The sequence below is a fragment of the Photinus pyralis genome, unplaced genomic scaffold (assembly GCF_008802855.1).
Source record: "Photinus pyralis isolate 1611_PpyrPB1 unplaced genomic scaffold, Ppyr1.3 Ppyr1.4_LG3a, whole genome shotgun sequence".
Taxonomy (NCBI): domain Eukaryota; kingdom Metazoa; phylum Arthropoda; class Insecta; order Coleoptera; family Lampyridae; genus Photinus; species Photinus pyralis.
The window spans coordinates 12,044,192-12,062,125 of NW_022170509.1; the positions used below are offsets into that span (position 1 = coordinate 12,044,192).

Below are 17,934 nucleotides of genomic sequence, written 5' to 3' on the forward strand. Positions count from 1 at the left end.
CATTGTACACTAAATAGCTCCTTTACTAAATTTAATCAATGTGTCACCATATTTTGCAAAATCAACTACTAAATGGCTGTATTAAAGAAAGCAATTCTTTGCTATTTATATCTCTCCGCTGTGCCGTACAAAATAAAATAGTCATTCCGGTTAAAGTTGACGTTCGCAGTTCGCATACAGTATTCTTGAAGAAGTTACTTGTACCTACCTATCAACATAATTTATTGTTGTTTAATTAAGTTTGTTTATGGATGAAATTAATTGTGAAGTGTTGCTTCGACAGTGGGGGCTGGAGGAGCTCATTGCCGACTTTGAAGGTAAGCATTTAAGCAGTATTCAATGAGTTACTAATTTGTTTCAACTATGATTTAATTTTCTCTGTTTTTGTACTATGTAGGTAATTATTATAGTTTGTATTTATTTTAGCGAAAACGGAAAAAGATTGATATCGAAGTATTAAAAGAATTGACGGTTACTGACATCGACAATCTCATTCCATTAGAGAAATTTGGAGTGAGAATAAAATTTAGGCAACAGTTATTTGCTTGGAAACGAGATAATGTATGGTTTAAAATTACTATTTAAAGCAAATATTTAATTTCAAATTGTAGGGATATGTTACACCGCTTGCAAGTACTGTTTCTGTGAGTGCAGATCCATCATTTAATGCAATTGAAAATTGGTTAAATACAGTTCCTGTTGTTTTAGATGAGGTAACAGGGTCCGAAAATTGTGTTAAATTGGTGAGTATTAATTAATTGCAGTCATTTTAATTTTTGCCAATCTCCATTTTTGGAAAGTACTTACATGAAATATTTTTAGGACCTACTAAGCCTAATGAAAAGTTCAGTTACTGGAAAAGTAACTATCCATAATTATAATACGCATAAAACATTATCTGTGAATGATAGAAATACTGTCTCAACTTTAATCGCTGAGTTTTGGTTAAACAACAATATTAAAGTGTCTCATAAGGAATATGAAACTGCAGCTAACCAAATAAAAATCAATTTTCCTTCTGAAGATGAGGTAACAGTGCTACTGTTTTTACTCGAATTTATATAATTTGTGTTTTAGAAAACATACTTAAATAGTATAAAACAACGGGGAAAATTAGCTGAAAAGTACTATAGTCTTTGCAAAAAATATCGTCAACAAGGACTTAGAAAAAGTAGATACAATTTGAAACGAAAGGCAGTAGACGACATAAGTTCGTCAACCAGTGAATATAATGATGACTTGGAAGGAGGGGACAGTTTTGGAGATTACGAATGGTTACGGTACAATACAGCACCCCCTAATTTAGTATATGAAAAGTGGGGTAGGACCTTCAGGCAACGTAAGAAAGATATTGCTGGAGATGTTAACATTTTTGAGAGATGGCCCATATTAAAGCAAGAAATTGCTGTTTCTTTGGTAAGTTAAATTTTTAATTGAATGTTTAAAAAAATCTTGTTTTTACAGATTGAACTGGACTTTAATAAAATTTATCCTGACAAAAACACATTGCTCTTTGCAAAATGGGATCAATTTGCTATTAAAATTAAACCTATATACTTACGAGATATTAAAGACAAAAGATGCAAATTATTATTAGATTATTTAGAATCTCCGACAGTTAATGAAGGTTTGTATACAACTTTTAATTTATACAAGTAATTAAAAGAATTACTTTTAGATTCTAAACATTACATACTGTGCATAAATTTAAATGCTTTATTTATTCCTCATATAATAAAAAAGGGGAAAGAAAAACCATATAGACCATCTATTTTGGATGCTCAAATTCTTTTGCAGTTCACGTTACGGTAAGGTAATTTTTGAGTTTTATCTTTATTTGACATTTTTGTATTACAGGATAAAACGTATGTACAAACTTACATAGAAAAACGAAAAACGGAATTAGAATCGCAAAACAGGACATTCCAACCCACCATCATTGTGGTAGGTGACTCTATTCATAATTTGGTATCTTTTTATGTATATATTAATGATGTCTTATATGAATGCAGTTCATTTTTAAAAGCTGTTTCAACTACATTTCAGATATATCATGTTTTTAACCTAAAGTATCCGTCTGAATGTATGCAAGTGTGGCAGTTTTTTGAAAATTATTTTTATGAATTGCCCAATTTAACTAAAATTAGTACAGCGCTAAATGCAGTTATATCTGAAATGATTCGTTGATCTGTCCTTCTTTTGTCAAATCATTGTTCTTAAAATGAAATGTTTTTTATGCAATAATACATTTCAAAATGCAAGCGTGTATATGAACCATTTAAAATTAGTACATAAGTGTAAAAACACTTTATCAACATTTTCATGTACAGATTGCCCACAATCCTTTCAGTCTTTATACTCATTTAAACGTCATATTAACCACCATTTAAACGCCCTTAAAAGTTGTGTCCAAGATCATAAAGTAGATAAACCAGATAGACCATTACAACAAGAAATAAGCATTGTACCCACCGAAAATGTAAACAATATTTTAAATGAATCATGTGCAGGTTCTCTCATAGATCATAGCGCAGATATACCTCAGCCAATGTTAAATTGTGCTGATTTGGAAAATGATTATTATGAAATCATGAACCAAATTAATGGTTTTATTATTAATCTTTTTGGCACCATCTCCTTAAATAGAAAAACTGTTATACAAATAGTACAGTTTATTCAAAATTTAATTCTACTTCCTTTAATGGATTATATAAAACAAAAAACAAACCCCGACAGTAAGGACGTTCAGTTAATGATCAATGTCTTGAAAAAAATTACAAATTTATTTGATATGTTTAAATCGGAATATAAATTAAAACAATATCTTTCAAAAAACGACTTGTATTCTGAGCCTATGGAATTTATAATAAACAATAGTTGCACGCCAGACGAAATGTTGAACATTTCGAAAGGTATATTGTTGCCTCTAGAAGATAATATAAGAAGATTTTTAGAATCTCCAAAAGTTTTTCAATCAATGCAAACAAATTTGGAAAAAGTTAATAATCAAAGCGAAATTACTAACATATGCAGTGGTAGCGTTTGGAAAAACAAAATTGATCTAAAATTTGATAACAAATGTGTAATACCTTACTTAGTATATCAAGACGACTTTGAAATCAACAATCCATTGGGATCAAAAAGCGGAGTTCAAAAACTTTCAGCTGTATATATTACTTTTCCGTTATTAAATTCTGAAGATATTTCTAAATTGAATAACATTTTTGTAGCGTGTCTTACACGGTCATCAAGTTTAGAATTTGGCTTGGCTAAAAATTTTGGACCTCTTTGCTCTCTTTTAAAAAATTTAGAGGAAAATGGTATACAAATTACTATTAATTCCAAACCTAAACGCGTATATTTAATTTTATCTGCTCTAGTAGGAGACAATTTAGGCTTAAATACTATAATGGGGTTTACACGGTCTTTTTCTGCAAACTTTTTTTGCAGAATTTGTCGATCTCACAAAGATGAAATGAAAAAACAAACGGTAGAAAACAAACTTGTCTTAAGGACGGCAGAAGACTATTGGCAACATTTATTTCAAAATGATGTATCTCAAACAGGAATCAAGGAAATGTGTGTATTCAATGCTATACCATCGTTTCGTGCCGCAGACAACATATCGGTAGACATAATGCATGACATTTTTGAGGGGATTTGCCACGTAGAACTTTGTCAAATTTTAAATTGCTTTGTATATGATAAAAAATATTTTACATTATCAATTTTAAACAACCGAAAAGCAAACTTTCAATATCATCGTTCTGATTATGGTAATAAATCTGTTTCTATTACAGTGAAAAACCTAAACAGCAATAAGCTAAAAATGTCTGCTAGTGAAATGCAGTGCTTTTTACATCATTTACCATTATTAGTTGGAGAGCTGGTACCAGTGAAAGATCCAGTGTGGGCCTGCCTCCTCTTGCTTATAAAATTAACAAATCTATGTTTTCTTCCATCGTATAACGAAAATACATTGAATAAACTACAAAACACAATAAAAAATCACCACGAGCTTTATTTGGATCTTTTTCAAAAAGAACTTACTCCTAAGCATCATTTTGTGGTGCATTATCCAAATGTTATACGTAAACTAGGACCTTTAAAAGGATTGTGGGTAATGAGACAGGAAGCTAAGCACAAACAAGCAAAATTATATTTAAACAATATTGCGTGCAGAAAAAATGTTTTAATGAGTGCAGCAATCAAGTGGCAATTTAATTTGGCCGGACATTTACATTCTCTGCAAATGAAATATCAAACAGATTTATTAATGGGAGAATATTTTGACCTGAGTGAAAAAGTTTTTAATGTTAACTTTGATAGTATAGAGTTTAATTCCAATTTGTTGAAAAACGTTTTATGTTGTTCTAAAGTACATGTATGTAACACAAAATATCAATTAAATGATGTTGTTGCTATCAATTCTAATGGTTTAATATCCTTATATTCTATAGATTTTATTATTTGGGTTGAAGGAAATTATTATTTTCTTACAAAATCTATTCAAATTAAACGGTATGATAAACATTTACTATCTTTTATTGTTGAAAAGCCAACTTCCAATATTGACACTATATTAATGTGCAATAAAATTATGTACCCACCGACAAATGTGGTAACGTTATATGATAAGTCGATGGCTATTAAATTAAAACATTCTTTTGGATTTCAAGTTTAGTGCATGGAAATGTTTACAACATTGTTTGATAAAAAAATTATATACATGTAGACTTTTGAAAGGTATTAATGCATAGTTCTAAACGTAATTAGTGTGTTTAAATAGTATACTTAAGTTAAATTTAGTACTAAAACTTTTTCTGTTTTTTGTATCTTACTTAAAAAAAATAAACAGTTATATTTTAATAGTGTTTTTATTTATTAAATGTAGTTTAAATATCTAATCAAAATGTTTTACACGCTTCTTTAATTTGAACAAAACATTAGTAAAAATGTCTAGTTTATATTAATACATTAGTCATAACAAGTGTCTGAAACTTCAAATAATAGTTAGATATTTTATAAACAAAAAGGTAAATTAACTAAATCACAAGAGTCGAGTAAGCTAAATAATATGTCTAGTATTTAAAAAAAATTAGACAATTTTCTTAAATTTAGTAGTTAAATGAAACAATTATGTAGTACCATATATCTATTCAAATTTATAATGACAATTATTCTAATTAATTGTTTTTACTATTCGAGTAGATAAAACAATCACATTTCTTAGTAGAAAAAATACAACTATCTAATTAGATTAAATGCCTAACTGCATTTTTTGGCTAATTTTTATTGAAAGATTTTAGACAATGAATCTAATCTTTTTTTAGTTGATCTACGTATTTTTTTTCCGTGTAGTGTTGATTGTACCGTACTCGACTGCAATCGGTAGATTCAGGAAAAGTCGCGGATACTGTCGATACGGTACTTACTTAACAGTGCGCAGGGGTTTTGTTAATTCGAATTTAAAATTCTCGCACATCGCCCGTGATAGTACTACAAGCATCTACTTACGCCGCTTATTATTCAGAAAGTTTACGTTTGCTAGCAAGATTATTCTGTGTGAAGGGTTATTTATGACTTTATCGGTTATACGGTTATCATTTCCAATGTCATTGGTTGACATGATTTCATTATTTATGCTTTTCGGTTATTATTTGGTAGGAACTCCTTTATATTATGCATACATCATACTTCTTGTTAAGTTATTGAACAAATTCAGAACAATGGAATTATACTCATATTATTATACATCACAGTTCACTGCTATATGTATAAGCGATTTAGTCACTTGTCTTCCGAAAGTTCACTAAAACTGTCACTGTGTATCCATTAGGCCATCCAATCTACATATCTTATTTTCTTCCTTAATGCACCTTCCTTGCACACAATTCCGCCAATCGTTAGAGCTCACATATGCAACAGCGTTATGACCACCGGAACGTTTCGTAGGGGTAACAATCCCACTACTTCGATATTCTTTAATTATCCGGCGTACTATAGATCGTGCAACTCCTAATATGTGTCGCACTTTAATAACAAAATATATACCTATATACATCATTATTTACGTTACCTGTGGTAGATTAAATCTTCAACACAAGCATGAAGCGTAGCAAAATTCATATCCGGAATATCAGACAACATTTATAAGTGTTTATAATAAACTGCTTCTCGGAGACTGATAAATGCCCCAAGTTTAAGCGACTACGTTTTTTCAAAGGAGACAAGCTTGGTTTACCGGTACATACTTGGAGTTGAATCCATCACTAATGCGTTATATCAACTTTAGTTCTTAAAAAGACTGTTTTTTTTTGTTAAAATTTATGCAAATGGACTAAGAACACATAAAAACTGAAAAATAAGTACAGCAGTTAAGGACGAGAATTGCGATTAAATTTGACAGTTAAATCATGTCAATAGCAATTTTACAAGGTGTAAAACGAGGGCAGCGCGAGCCATTAGAAACTAAGACTTTCTGCGGGAATTTTTAAATCCGTCTTCCTAGTTAAAAAACAGAGACCCTGTAGCTCGTAGCATGCGATTTTCTAATTCACTGATTGGTTTTCCACCTCTGGCCTTCTTTCTGACTATACTCTTCCATTCTGTGAATTCCTGTAAAAGGATTATATTTATCCTATACATAATTTTGTGTACATTTATTAATAGTAACATACCTTTTTCCACCCATGAATGTCACGTTGAGGGCCATCGCCGACAGCATTTAATTTTGCAACTAATTGCTCCCATAATACTTCAACGTCCTTTGGAGACATGTTCGGCGTAAGCTTCCCACTTCTCAATACGGTATGCTCCTCAAGCATGTCGACGTAAGTAGTAAATTGATTTTTACTTGTTCGCGCTTTTTAGCGCATTTTCCAACGAAGTAGACGATTGTAGACCGGGATCAGATGTTCTGTATGTAACAGTTTAGTTTATTCATATTCAAATTTCAAAATTACCGCTTGCTAGGTTAGGTAGGATATAGGTGAGATGGCGTCACTTGTACGCGTGTTTCTTTCCTCGCGCAGAATCGCGTTATTTTTTCACTTCATTTCCGTTTTAAAGCCAACGAGGTTGTACTTGTTGTAGAGCGTGGCATTGTGAATTCTTCTTAAACCAGTGGGTAATATTTGCCATCATTCACGTGAAATCTCTGGCAATTTTACCTTTTCATTGGCGTTGTCGAGTAGTGTAACTCAGAAGCCGTTTTCTCCATTGCGAGGCTATATCTGGTTGAAGTTCATCGCCCTACCTACATGTAAGTGGAATGGCGTTGGCTTTCTTTTACGTTATGTTATCTAAAATTCTTTCAGATTCACAATTTGAGGTTGGATAATTTCCATATTTCATTGATTTAAGTATTTTTCATTACCCTCCTGACGATTTCAGGTATGTTATTAAAAATCTCGTTAAGGGAGTGTTACATCTTCATTACTTTTAGGGGGTCCATGTAGTAGATGAATTCTTGTACCGGTCAATCCTTGTACAGACGAATCCTTGTATGGTATAGTTTATAGTATATCCTTGCACATTCTTGTGTGCGGAGGACATTGACCTGGCATAATTTTGGGATAGTGAATGAATTTGCATCTTGCGAATATTCCGGAGTACGAACACCTGTTGATTGCCGGCAGCTATCCGGCGTACCACCGAGTAGATAAGCGCTAACACCTAAACGATATCGGGAGCGACCAGCTGATTGTGGAATTTTCGGAAGATACGATCTTTTACACAACCTTTTTTATTTGCTTCAATACCGTTAATCTAGTGTAACCTTCCGACGATTTATGATTGGAGCTTTGTATTTTGTTCGCGTCTAGTGTTTGAGGTCGTGGCTCTCTTCAAGAGCAACGCACCTGTATTTAACGTATGGGTAAACGAGCCGGCTACGAGTAAGCTATTTTTTTTGGCCCTTCCGGCTCATATAATCGTTCCGAGCGTTGTAGCTTGGGGTTTGTTTTTTTGTGTTACAGAACTGGAACTTCGAAGGAGAGCTCTTTTTCGGAGGAGACAGCGTATGTGTTATTCAAGGTAAGATTTTTAATTTACTTGTACCCAGTGTTGCCTATATGAGTTGTTATTCGGGTTAACTTAATTCAATCTTTGAATCCATTGAAATTTTAACTACATTTTTGCTCGATCATTGTTGTAGGGGTCTGGTAACGTAATTATTAGGGAAGTGTTCATGAATTTATTTGGGTATTATTTTTTGTCATTTAAAGTATTTGTTATTGTCGTATTGAAGATACATTTTATTTGCCGATCCTGCACCGTTTTGCCAGGATTAATAAATCAGAATTGCTCGTAGTGAATTTATTATTTGGCTTTCTTGTGTTTTCCCAATTTCTATACAGGAGAGGTCAGAATTTGTGCAAAATTGGGTGGCGCTCAACTAATCATTTCTAGTAACTACCAAAGATCAGAACTTATGTTATATGCCCAAACGAACCAACCGCTGTGGAAGATTCTCATCTCGAGCCCTTCTTTTAATTAAGAATCTGAGCTAGCTGGCCGTTTATGCGGCGGGGTTTGAGTTTTACAGCGCCGAACTAACCTCACGTTATACTTTATTATACTTAGGTCGTGAAATATACACTTGTAATGGAAAAAAAGTGACTTATATGCAGTTTACAGATCTCATCTGCTAAACTTCGGAGAACTTTACTTAAATGTTGCCACTGCAAAATTTTCCATTTAGTACGACATTATGTAGTGTATGTGTATATCAACTCCAGGATAAATAATAATTGGGAATATGTGATGTGCCGTCCTTATAAGAACGTAGTCCCTAACACGCCTTATACTTATAACATGCCGATCAGTTAAATGCTATGTGAATATTGTATTGTATACTACATATTTGTTCTAATAACCTTATTAATGTCCTGTAAATATTTATACTTTCAAATTGCATATGTAGAGTAGTTATGGGCCAATCTAAGAATATTAAGATGAAAGGAATACCGTTCATTCAAAATAATTTTTAATTAAAAATGAGTGTCTAACGAACTACTTACCTAAAACACACATTTAGTTTGAAATTGACACGTGATTGTGACAAAACGAATATTCCCCGCACATCCAGGGAATATTCAATACAGAAAGATTAAGGAATATATTGATAGTGTGTTCTCAGTATATTCACCGCCGAATATTCTTGGAATATGCCAGACTAACGTATATATTTATGGAACATTCTATGGATATTTGGAATATTTACATACATGTTAAAAGAATAGTCTAAGAATATCCAATGTTTTCTGAGTATGGTTCCGCGATCCTATGGTTTAGATAATCTAGGAATGCATGGAACGATCTGGTAAAAATGTTCAATATCTAGGTCAACTCTGTTTATTACATCAATGTATTGACTTTGGTTAAGATTGGATTAGCGGAAACGAAACTGGTAAACGACCATATTCCGAATATCCGCTCAATAAAGATCGATAGATAAAGTCATTCAGTATTTTCTAATATCCTGTACGGTTTATTTTGAGATAAGATCCAGTTTTACAATTAAATTTATCATGACGTAATATGACTGCAGCAATAATTGATCACCATAGTTACCATCTACATATAAATTATTGTTCGATCATAAAATATAATTATAATGTGGCTTCACGCTGATTTTTTTTATTTTTCTTGGTAATATAAAACGTTAAACTCGCACTATTTGATCACTAAAAAGCACTAACGTAGCACTAGCGATCGTATGTGCGTTTTTTAAAACCAATGGCCAACTTCACACAATATTTTAGGTTTTTTCGTTTTTCTTGGAAAGATGAAATGCTGGCAATTTTCCAGCACTAACGTAGCACTAATAATCACATGTGGTTTTATCTAATTAAAAGTGTATGGGCGGGGCCAACTTCACACTTGACTTTTATAGGAACAGCGAAAGAATTTGAGATTCTGTTTATCTGGCATTTAACAGCACTAACACCGTATGTGTTCATTACCCCAATTTCTTCTCGTCTATATTAGTACGTTGGGTACGCCAAAAAAACTGTACTTTTTGATTGGAATATGCCACTTTCTGTGGTAATAGTTAATACCAAAAGGCAACTTTTGAGATAGGGAGCCACTCGAAAATCCGTGCGGGAAACCAAAATGGTGGCCGTCAAAATGGCGCCATTAGCCGCAATATATTTTTTTGTATCTCTGCTCCTAATAGTCCGATTTTAATTTTTTTTTTGTTTGAAAGCTCTTGTAACGAAGAAACTTTTTTGTTATATAACCTTTATCTCTTAAGGATTTAGCACAATTTTAAAAAAGTGTTTTTTTTACGAATTTGAATCACAAGTAAGCTCAACCCGATTTTTATGTGTAACTTGTCCACGTCAAATGTTAATATGTAAGGATTTGTATTATTCAGCACAATATTCTGACTCTTAAGGTCTGATGATGAATCGGTCTATACGATTCGAAGTCGATTAGCTAAAGAAATATTAAAATTCAATTATTTGAAAAACGAGTTTTATTGTATCAATTTGTATCGACAAATAATTCACTACGTCAAGAAAATAGTCTCGAAAATAGTGGTTGCTAAAACAGTATACCCCTTTTGACCGTGTATGCATGCTACTGACCCCAAATTGAATGTACGTGGATTGGTAGCAAACTTTTTATAATTATGGATGTCATAAAAAGCTTCTTTAAAAAATGTTTTGAAGATAACATTTTTACCCTGTATAAAAAGCATATCCGGAAAACCGTTAGCCTCGCGGTTAGCAATACGAAAAACAAGTTGTAAATCAGCATATGCATGATTAAAGCGCATTTTTGGTAATGCAGGTCAGTATTTTATTAACGAAGTTTAAAATTATCGATCTTACGAGTAATTTTGGCTGCGTTAAATAATTAATTTTATTTAATTTCAATTGACGGTACGTCTTCATTTTGTAAAACAAATCACAAAGTAAATAATAAGTGTTTATACTGGTAGCGCTATCTAACGGTAAAATTATAGCACCTCCGAAACCCATATCGAAACTATTTTCTTCAATTATCGATCTCACAAGTAATCTAACTCAAAATAGACTAGTGCCTGCACATCTACACTATAGCAGAAAGCTTTTAGTGAAAATTTGAATTTTCTAGCTATTGTAGTTGTGGAGATCTCACGCGGACAGCCGGCCTGCCAGCCATAACGAATATAATAGCGTATTTTTTTCAAAAATGCGCTAAAAACCGATTAGACCTACAAAAATAATTCTTTTGTTAACGGATACCCGGGGATACCTATAAAAAATATCAAAATGTATATAGGCTGAAAACACCCTATACACCTAAAAATACGTTTTAGGCTTCCCCTCAGGCTTCTCGCACCAACAAACCGTTACCATTAATCTCAACCATTGAGGCTCTATCGTCCGCTTACAGAAGGTGAATTCCTTGTATAATAAAAATGAAATGATTCAACTTATATGAATAGGTATCTAAAACTTGGAAATCATAATATTCCGTTAATATTCTTAAAGAAAACCCGAGAGAAAACACTCGAAAAAACCCATGATCTGATAAATAAGCACTCCAAATTTCACATTCGTCGTATCTTAAACCAACTAGTTAAATAAAATAGGATAAGTAAGAGCGAGAGTACGAGTTAAAGTATCTGGAACCGATGAGGGTGAAGCAACTTAGGCTAAACAGGGTCCTATCCTTCATTGAGAGGAACGGGCTCTGAACTCAGTTGCGAAGAAAGGGGGTACGCACAATGGGCCTCTGGTGTGCCTAAGTGCTGCCCGGTCGGGCTCCCCTGCGAATAGAATAGAAGAGTTAAAGTTGATATACTGAGTGTTTCTTTAATTACTTTAAAAGCAGAGTGTATTTTCTGTTTTTCAGAGAAAAAAATTGACGAGGCTTTTCCTTTCAATTTTCATAATGCTTGATCTCGTGTCTGATGAAACAAATATTGCGCATTTTAAAAAAAAAACATGGCGGATTGAAATTTTCCGAATTTGAGGGGAAAAACAAGGAGTTTTGGGGTTGAATTGATTGAATTTCTAAACGGCCTTTTTTGTCGAAAAGACCGGGATATTGCACAATTAAGAGCTTACTTGTGATTCAAATTCGTAAAAAGACACTTTTTTATAATTGTGCTAAATCCTTAAGTTTTAGAGCTAAATGTTATATAGCAAAAAAGTTTCCTCGTCACAAGAGCTTTCAATAAAAAAAAAAGAAAATTAAAATCGGACTATTAGGAGCAAAACAAAAAAATATATTGCGGCTAATGGCGCCATTTTGAAGGCCACCATTTTGGTTTCCTGCGCCGATTTTCGAGTGGCTCTCTATCTCAAAAGGTGCCTTATGGTATTAACTATTACCACAGCAAGTGGCATATTCCAATCAAAAAGTGCAGTATTTTCCCCATTCTAACCATGTACCCGACGTACTATACACGGTGTCCATTTTTCGAGTGCCACTATGGGGATCTCGCTTATCTTAAGAGCTAGACATTTGGTTAAATGAGGGCAAAGTTGCGAATTTTCGTGTTGAATAATAATCTGAAAAGAAATTTAAAATATCTTCAATAGTTTTGAAAATATCGCAAAAAAAAAGAAAATTTCTGATTTTCGTTTTTAATTTTTTCATAGTAAACTAATCGTTCTAGACATTTCTAATTAACACATTATTCAGACACTTTTTAATGGAGATTTCGAATATGGCATCCCGTTTTCAATAACTTTTAAGATGACGGAGAAACAGGTGGTAACTTTAATTTTTCTTATGGGCGCCGCTTTGGATTTTGACATTTTGAGATTACGTCTTTTTTTCTCTTTACAACGATATATCACACATGGTGGTTCAGTAACACATTTTTCCTAAAATTACAATTTTAATTTTCTGCAAAGAGTGCTTTGGAAAAACAAAACGTTCTTTTGTTGTGAACAAAAGGTTGACTTATTTCAAGTAGTGTAATTTACGTTTGTGCTAGATTTATTGCGAAAATATTATTTCTTCTTAAGTATTTTGTTCTAATTTGAATTATAATTTTCTTGCAAAACGAAGGTTCAATTATATTCAGATGAAAATCTCAACTCAACTAGTTCCCTGCCAACGCTCTAACCAGACAGATGGATCAAACTGTCATACTTTTGTTCACGATAAAAGAACGTTTTGTTTTTCCAAAGCACTCTTCCAGAAAAATGTGTCTGAATAATGTTTTTTTGCGATATTTTCAAAACTACTAAAGATATTTTTAATTTCTTTTCAGATTATTAATCAGCACGAAAATTCGCAACTTTGCCCCCATTTAACTAACTCTCTATCTCTTCAGGTAAGCGAGATCCCCATAGTGGCACTCGAAAAATGGACACCGTGTATATATGGTTAAAAGTTATTCTTGGTATGAGGGGCGGAATTGGCTCAAGAATTTGTCGTGGTGGAGTGCCGATTCAGATACTAACTTAGCCTACCTACCTGGAATCTTTTTTTTGTTGTCACAAGGCATCTTGAATAATGAATTTTTGAGTAAGCGCTACAGCCGAAAATATTCAATTTATGCATAGAAATTAATAGCACGCCATTACCTGTTAGCCTGTTTTATAAGCGCAAATAATTATTTTCAACGAAACAAATGTCAAATGTTGGAATGTGTTTCTATTTCCGTGCAATAAATAAATGTAAGTGTGGCTCGCTTTTTGCCATATAGTCAACATCCAACTGCTGTGGAAGATAGTGAGGTTGTGTTAAGGTAATATTTAATTAATATGAATTTACGTACTAATCATTTTGCATTAACTACTCTATATACTAAAGTTCGAAAACCTCTAGGGCATTCTGCCAAGTGTTTGTTTACTGAAATTAAATGTGCATCGCTTGTATTTACGCGACTGTGTTTTTCAGGTGCGGGAATGTGCCTGAAGCTATTGTAGCACATACCATGTACAACATCTACCCCTGGTATTATTACAACACCAGTTTGGATAAAGACACAATTAAGCTTGTGGAGATAACCGGCGATAATATAAAGGAGGAAATGGAAAAAATAGAAAACACAAACACGACTTCCTCGCCGGTATGCTTGGGAGACATCCAAAATCTAATATTAAAATCAGATAAAACACTCGAACGAATGCTAATCGAACAATTCCATAATCTGCAACATCTCTACATCATTTGCAACTGGGAATCGTTTGCTACCGAAGCCTTTGAAGAATGCCAAAATTTGCTCGGTTTGTACGTGCGTTGCAATAGAAACTTACGCTCCATACCCGCCGGTACATTTGAGAAACTGAGAGTTTTGAAGAAATTAGTCATAAGCCACAGCAATTTAGATACGATCGAACCTGAAATCTTCAAGCGACTACCGTTTTTAGAAGATCTTGACTTGCAAGAAAACAACATTAGGAACATTAAGCCCAAATTCCTATGCGAGCTGCCGAAGTTGACTCGAATTAGTTTGGGAAGAAATAAAATTGAGTTCCTACCCGCAAATGTGTTCGATAGCCTCTTTTCGCTGAGCAAAGTTGACTTAAGCCACAACAATTTAAACCAATGGTGTTCCGTTGCGCAAGAAAATAACAATATTACTCACTTGAGATTAAACCACAATAAACTAGATGAATTGATTTCAAACTACTTTAGCACCCTGTCTTCGTTGTTGCAGCTGAATTTGGATGACAACAATTTGTCGATCGTAAACAATAAAGCATTTGGAGGACTGCACAAATTAGACTACTTAAGTTTGAGTAACAATAAAATATTCGGCGTTGAACCAGAAGCTTTCGAAGACCTAAAATCTCTCCGCGTCCTTCAATTACAGTGCAACAAGCTCACGTCTTTGAGCAAGGATATGTTTAAGAACTTTGGATTTCTGAAGATATTGTACTTGAACAACAACAACATTGAGGAGTTATCGGTTGATAGTTTTGAACCACTCTCATCGATAGAAAATATCTTCCTTCATTCCTCCAACATAAAAACCATCACCAATCACAGCCAAACGGGCTCCAAAAGTTTGCAGCATCTCCACCTCGAGGGCAACAACATACCTCGATTAGTCTCATCGGTATTCGTCGGGTTTTCTGCTCTCCTCAACTTAGATCTCAACGAATCTAACTTAGAAGACCTAGAAACAGGATGGTCTACAGGACTCACATCTCTAAAGTATTTAAATTTGAGTGGAAATAGTTTGAGAAAACTATCCAAGGATACTTTTTCCGCGCTCGTTGCATTGCGTTCGCTCAATTTGAGCGGAAATAAAATTGAGGAAATCGAAGAGGGCGCGTTTTCTGGTTTGACCAACTTAACCAACCTAAATTTGTCTGACAATCAAATCTCCCGCTTAACGGCGGACGTTCTGAAGCACCTAACTTCCATGCGAGCCTTGGCCGTCGGAAATAATCTAATTCAACGAATCGATGCGAGTTCCTTAGGACACTTGGACAGTTTAATCTACCTCGACTTATCCGAGAACAAAATAACCGAAGTTGACGAGCTGGCCTTTAGTGGCGTACAGAATTTAACGACGTTAGATTTGGGTTATAACGGACTAGGAGTGATTCCCTCCGCTCTGGGACATTTGATCGAGCTAGGAAAACTGGTGCTCAGCTGCAACTGCCTGAACGTCCTGGACTATGACATCTTAAACAAGTTTAAAAATTTGAATAAGCTTCATATTAACGGTAATGAAATTTCGGATATTGATTCCGATGTTATTAAATCGTCACCGATTGTTGAATTTTTGTTTGATGAAGATAAAATTGGAAACGAAAAGTCGCAAGACATACTTCAAGCGTTGAAGAGTCGCGGGGTTCGACGGCGAAGCTCTGTTTTTTGTAGTTCAAGAACGAAATCTCGAAAAGTGGTTTTGTAGCTGTAAACGTAACTTAAAAATTCGTTTTGTTGTCGTTTTAACTTCGTTACTATTTTACTGCTTATGTTGTTTTATAGTCTAATAAAATCAAATTTAAGTCACGTTACTGACACATGTGTAGTTTGCTGCACCTACGGTAAGCACCATAGGTTTATCATTAGCCCTGAATTCTAGATGAGCAATAAATCCGTACTGGTTTCTATCGGAGTAAGTATAGATCTTTCAATTAGTGCGAGCGTTTTCAGTTAGAAAACTTATGCTTCGTGTAAATGGTGATTCTTTATAAAGGTTTTAAGTTGAAAGGTGCGAAAGCTCGTTTAGTGTCTACTCCTAATAACCGACATTCTCGGAAAGGTTTCCTCACAATCTCTTTCGGAGGAAACATTACACGCCATACCCGAAACTCACTTTGAAGAATAAACCCTAGTCATACTCATCATTGGTATTTTACTGTTAAAGCGGATCCCTGATGGCTGTTCTCCATGACCCTCTATCCTCTGCTCATATCTTTACTTCTTCCTTCTTCAGGTCGTCAGTCAATTTCCTTCTTCTTCTTCTTCTTCTTCTTCTTCCTTTCTCTCAATTAGTTTCTTCTCTTGAAGTTCTTTCTTAGTACTTGTCCAATCGAGTTCATTTTCCTGCGCTTTAGGATCTTTAACATACATCTTTTCCAATTCTTTAATACCTCTACGTTATCCGTCCATTTGATGTTCATCATTCTACAGCATATCCACTTTTCAAAAGCTTCCAACCTTTTCTGATCCCTTTTCATTGTTGTCACGTTTCACTAGCGTACGTTACTCACCCCTTTCCATTAAATGTTTGTTTTGCCATCGCTATCCTGGTCTCAATGTCTCTTTCGCTTTTCCATCTCTCTGTTATCTCTGTACCTAAATACTTTCCTCCAGTTTTTCTAGCTTTATCTCAAGTTTTTCTCCCTCTAAGTAAACACAATCAATCAATCATGTCTTCCGCAAATGGTATACTAACAATCCTCATCCCTCCGATGTTGAGACCACATTTTCTCCTTTTCCAACATATTTCCACAATACATATAACGAAGTCGGTGATAAACAGCATCTTTGTTGAACTCATTTTAGATCAAACCGAATCGTATGTCCACAAAAGTTACACAGAAGGTCTTTTTTTCTTCGAGGTACCTTTCTCAAATCGTTCTCACTACTCCTATCGTGTCTCTCGTGCCCATTTCTCTCCTGAAACCAAACTAATCCTCTTCTATATTAGCCTCCACAACTTTGCTTAGCCTTCATCCAATATTCTCAATAAGATCTTGCTCTGTGGATCCCTAGGCCGATTGTTCTACATTCTGAACATTTTTTGTACCTTGTTTTTTAAGTAGAGCCACTATTTCCCAACAGAGGAAGTTCTCTGCCCACAGCCCACTTTCGTAGATTATATGACAAAGAGATGTGACTTCTTTGAGACATTTTTCTTTCAGACATTTCAATAAATCTATGAGGATATTATCGACTCCTGCTGCCTTCCCATCCTCCATTTCTTCTATTGCTACCATCACTTCCGTTGCTAGAATGCCTTCCCCAATGTTGTCCTTCTCCACTTATTATCCTTTGCTCGATACAATTCCTTCATATAATCTTTCCCAATACTCTTTCTTCTGTCAAAAACTTATTTGTATCCCTGTCATAGTACCACAGTTTTTCTCCCTCGTCTGTCCTTAGGATGTTTAACTTTCTTCCTTTTCTCCACCTTATATCATTTCTGTTGTTATTTAAGGTTTCTTTATTCTGCTCCCCCTTGTCAATTTTTTTACACCTTCCTTTATCCTCTCCCAATTTTTCTCCTAACTTTCTTCCGTCCTTGATGCTCTATCCCACGCCTTTATTTCGCTTTCCATGCTACATCCTATTTCGTCACAGCTTTCCTCATTCTTTTCAGTCTTATCCCTAAATCTGCAATGTGCTCGCTGAATATATCAGCTCCTGGTAGCCCACAAACGATTTTTACTCCATTACTATATGTATGTACTTTCTACCAATATAAAATCTATATGTTTCCTAAATAGTTTATCTTTATCCTGGTGCTTTCCAGGTGTAGCGCCTCCTTTTATGGTTCTCAAACCATAT

The 17,934-nt window shown here is 34.1% G+C and overlaps 1 protein-coding gene and 1 long non-coding RNA gene across 2 annotated transcripts; both read left to right on the forward strand.

Annotated features, from left to right (window-relative positions):
* Positions 1–462: 462 nt before the first annotated feature.
* Positions 463–983, forward strand: LOC116165446. Its single transcript, XR_004144149.1, has 3 exons — positions 463–561; positions 612–743; positions 823–983. It is a non-coding gene; the product is annotated as an uncharacterized LOC116165446 (long non-coding RNA).
* Positions 984–13,551: 12,568 nt separating this feature from the next.
* LOC116166033 (insulin-like growth factor-binding protein complex acid labile subunit) lies at positions 13,552–15,941 on the forward strand. The gene is made up of 2 exons (XM_031480856.1): positions 13,552–13,705; positions 13,858–15,941. Exon 2 carries the CDS (start codon positions 13,895–13,897, stop codon positions 15,827–15,829), a length of 1,935 nt encoding a protein of 644 aa, XP_031336716.1. The 5' UTR covers positions 13,552–13,705; positions 13,858–13,894; the 3' UTR covers positions 15,830–15,941.
* Positions 15,942–17,934: the final 1,993 nt, after the last annotated feature.

What these genes read in the sequence shown, in the direction of transcription:
- LOC116166033 (XM_031480856.1), top strand. Translation starts at nt 13,895, where the DNA reads ATGTACAACATCTACCCCTGGTATTATTACAACACCAGTTTGGATAAA.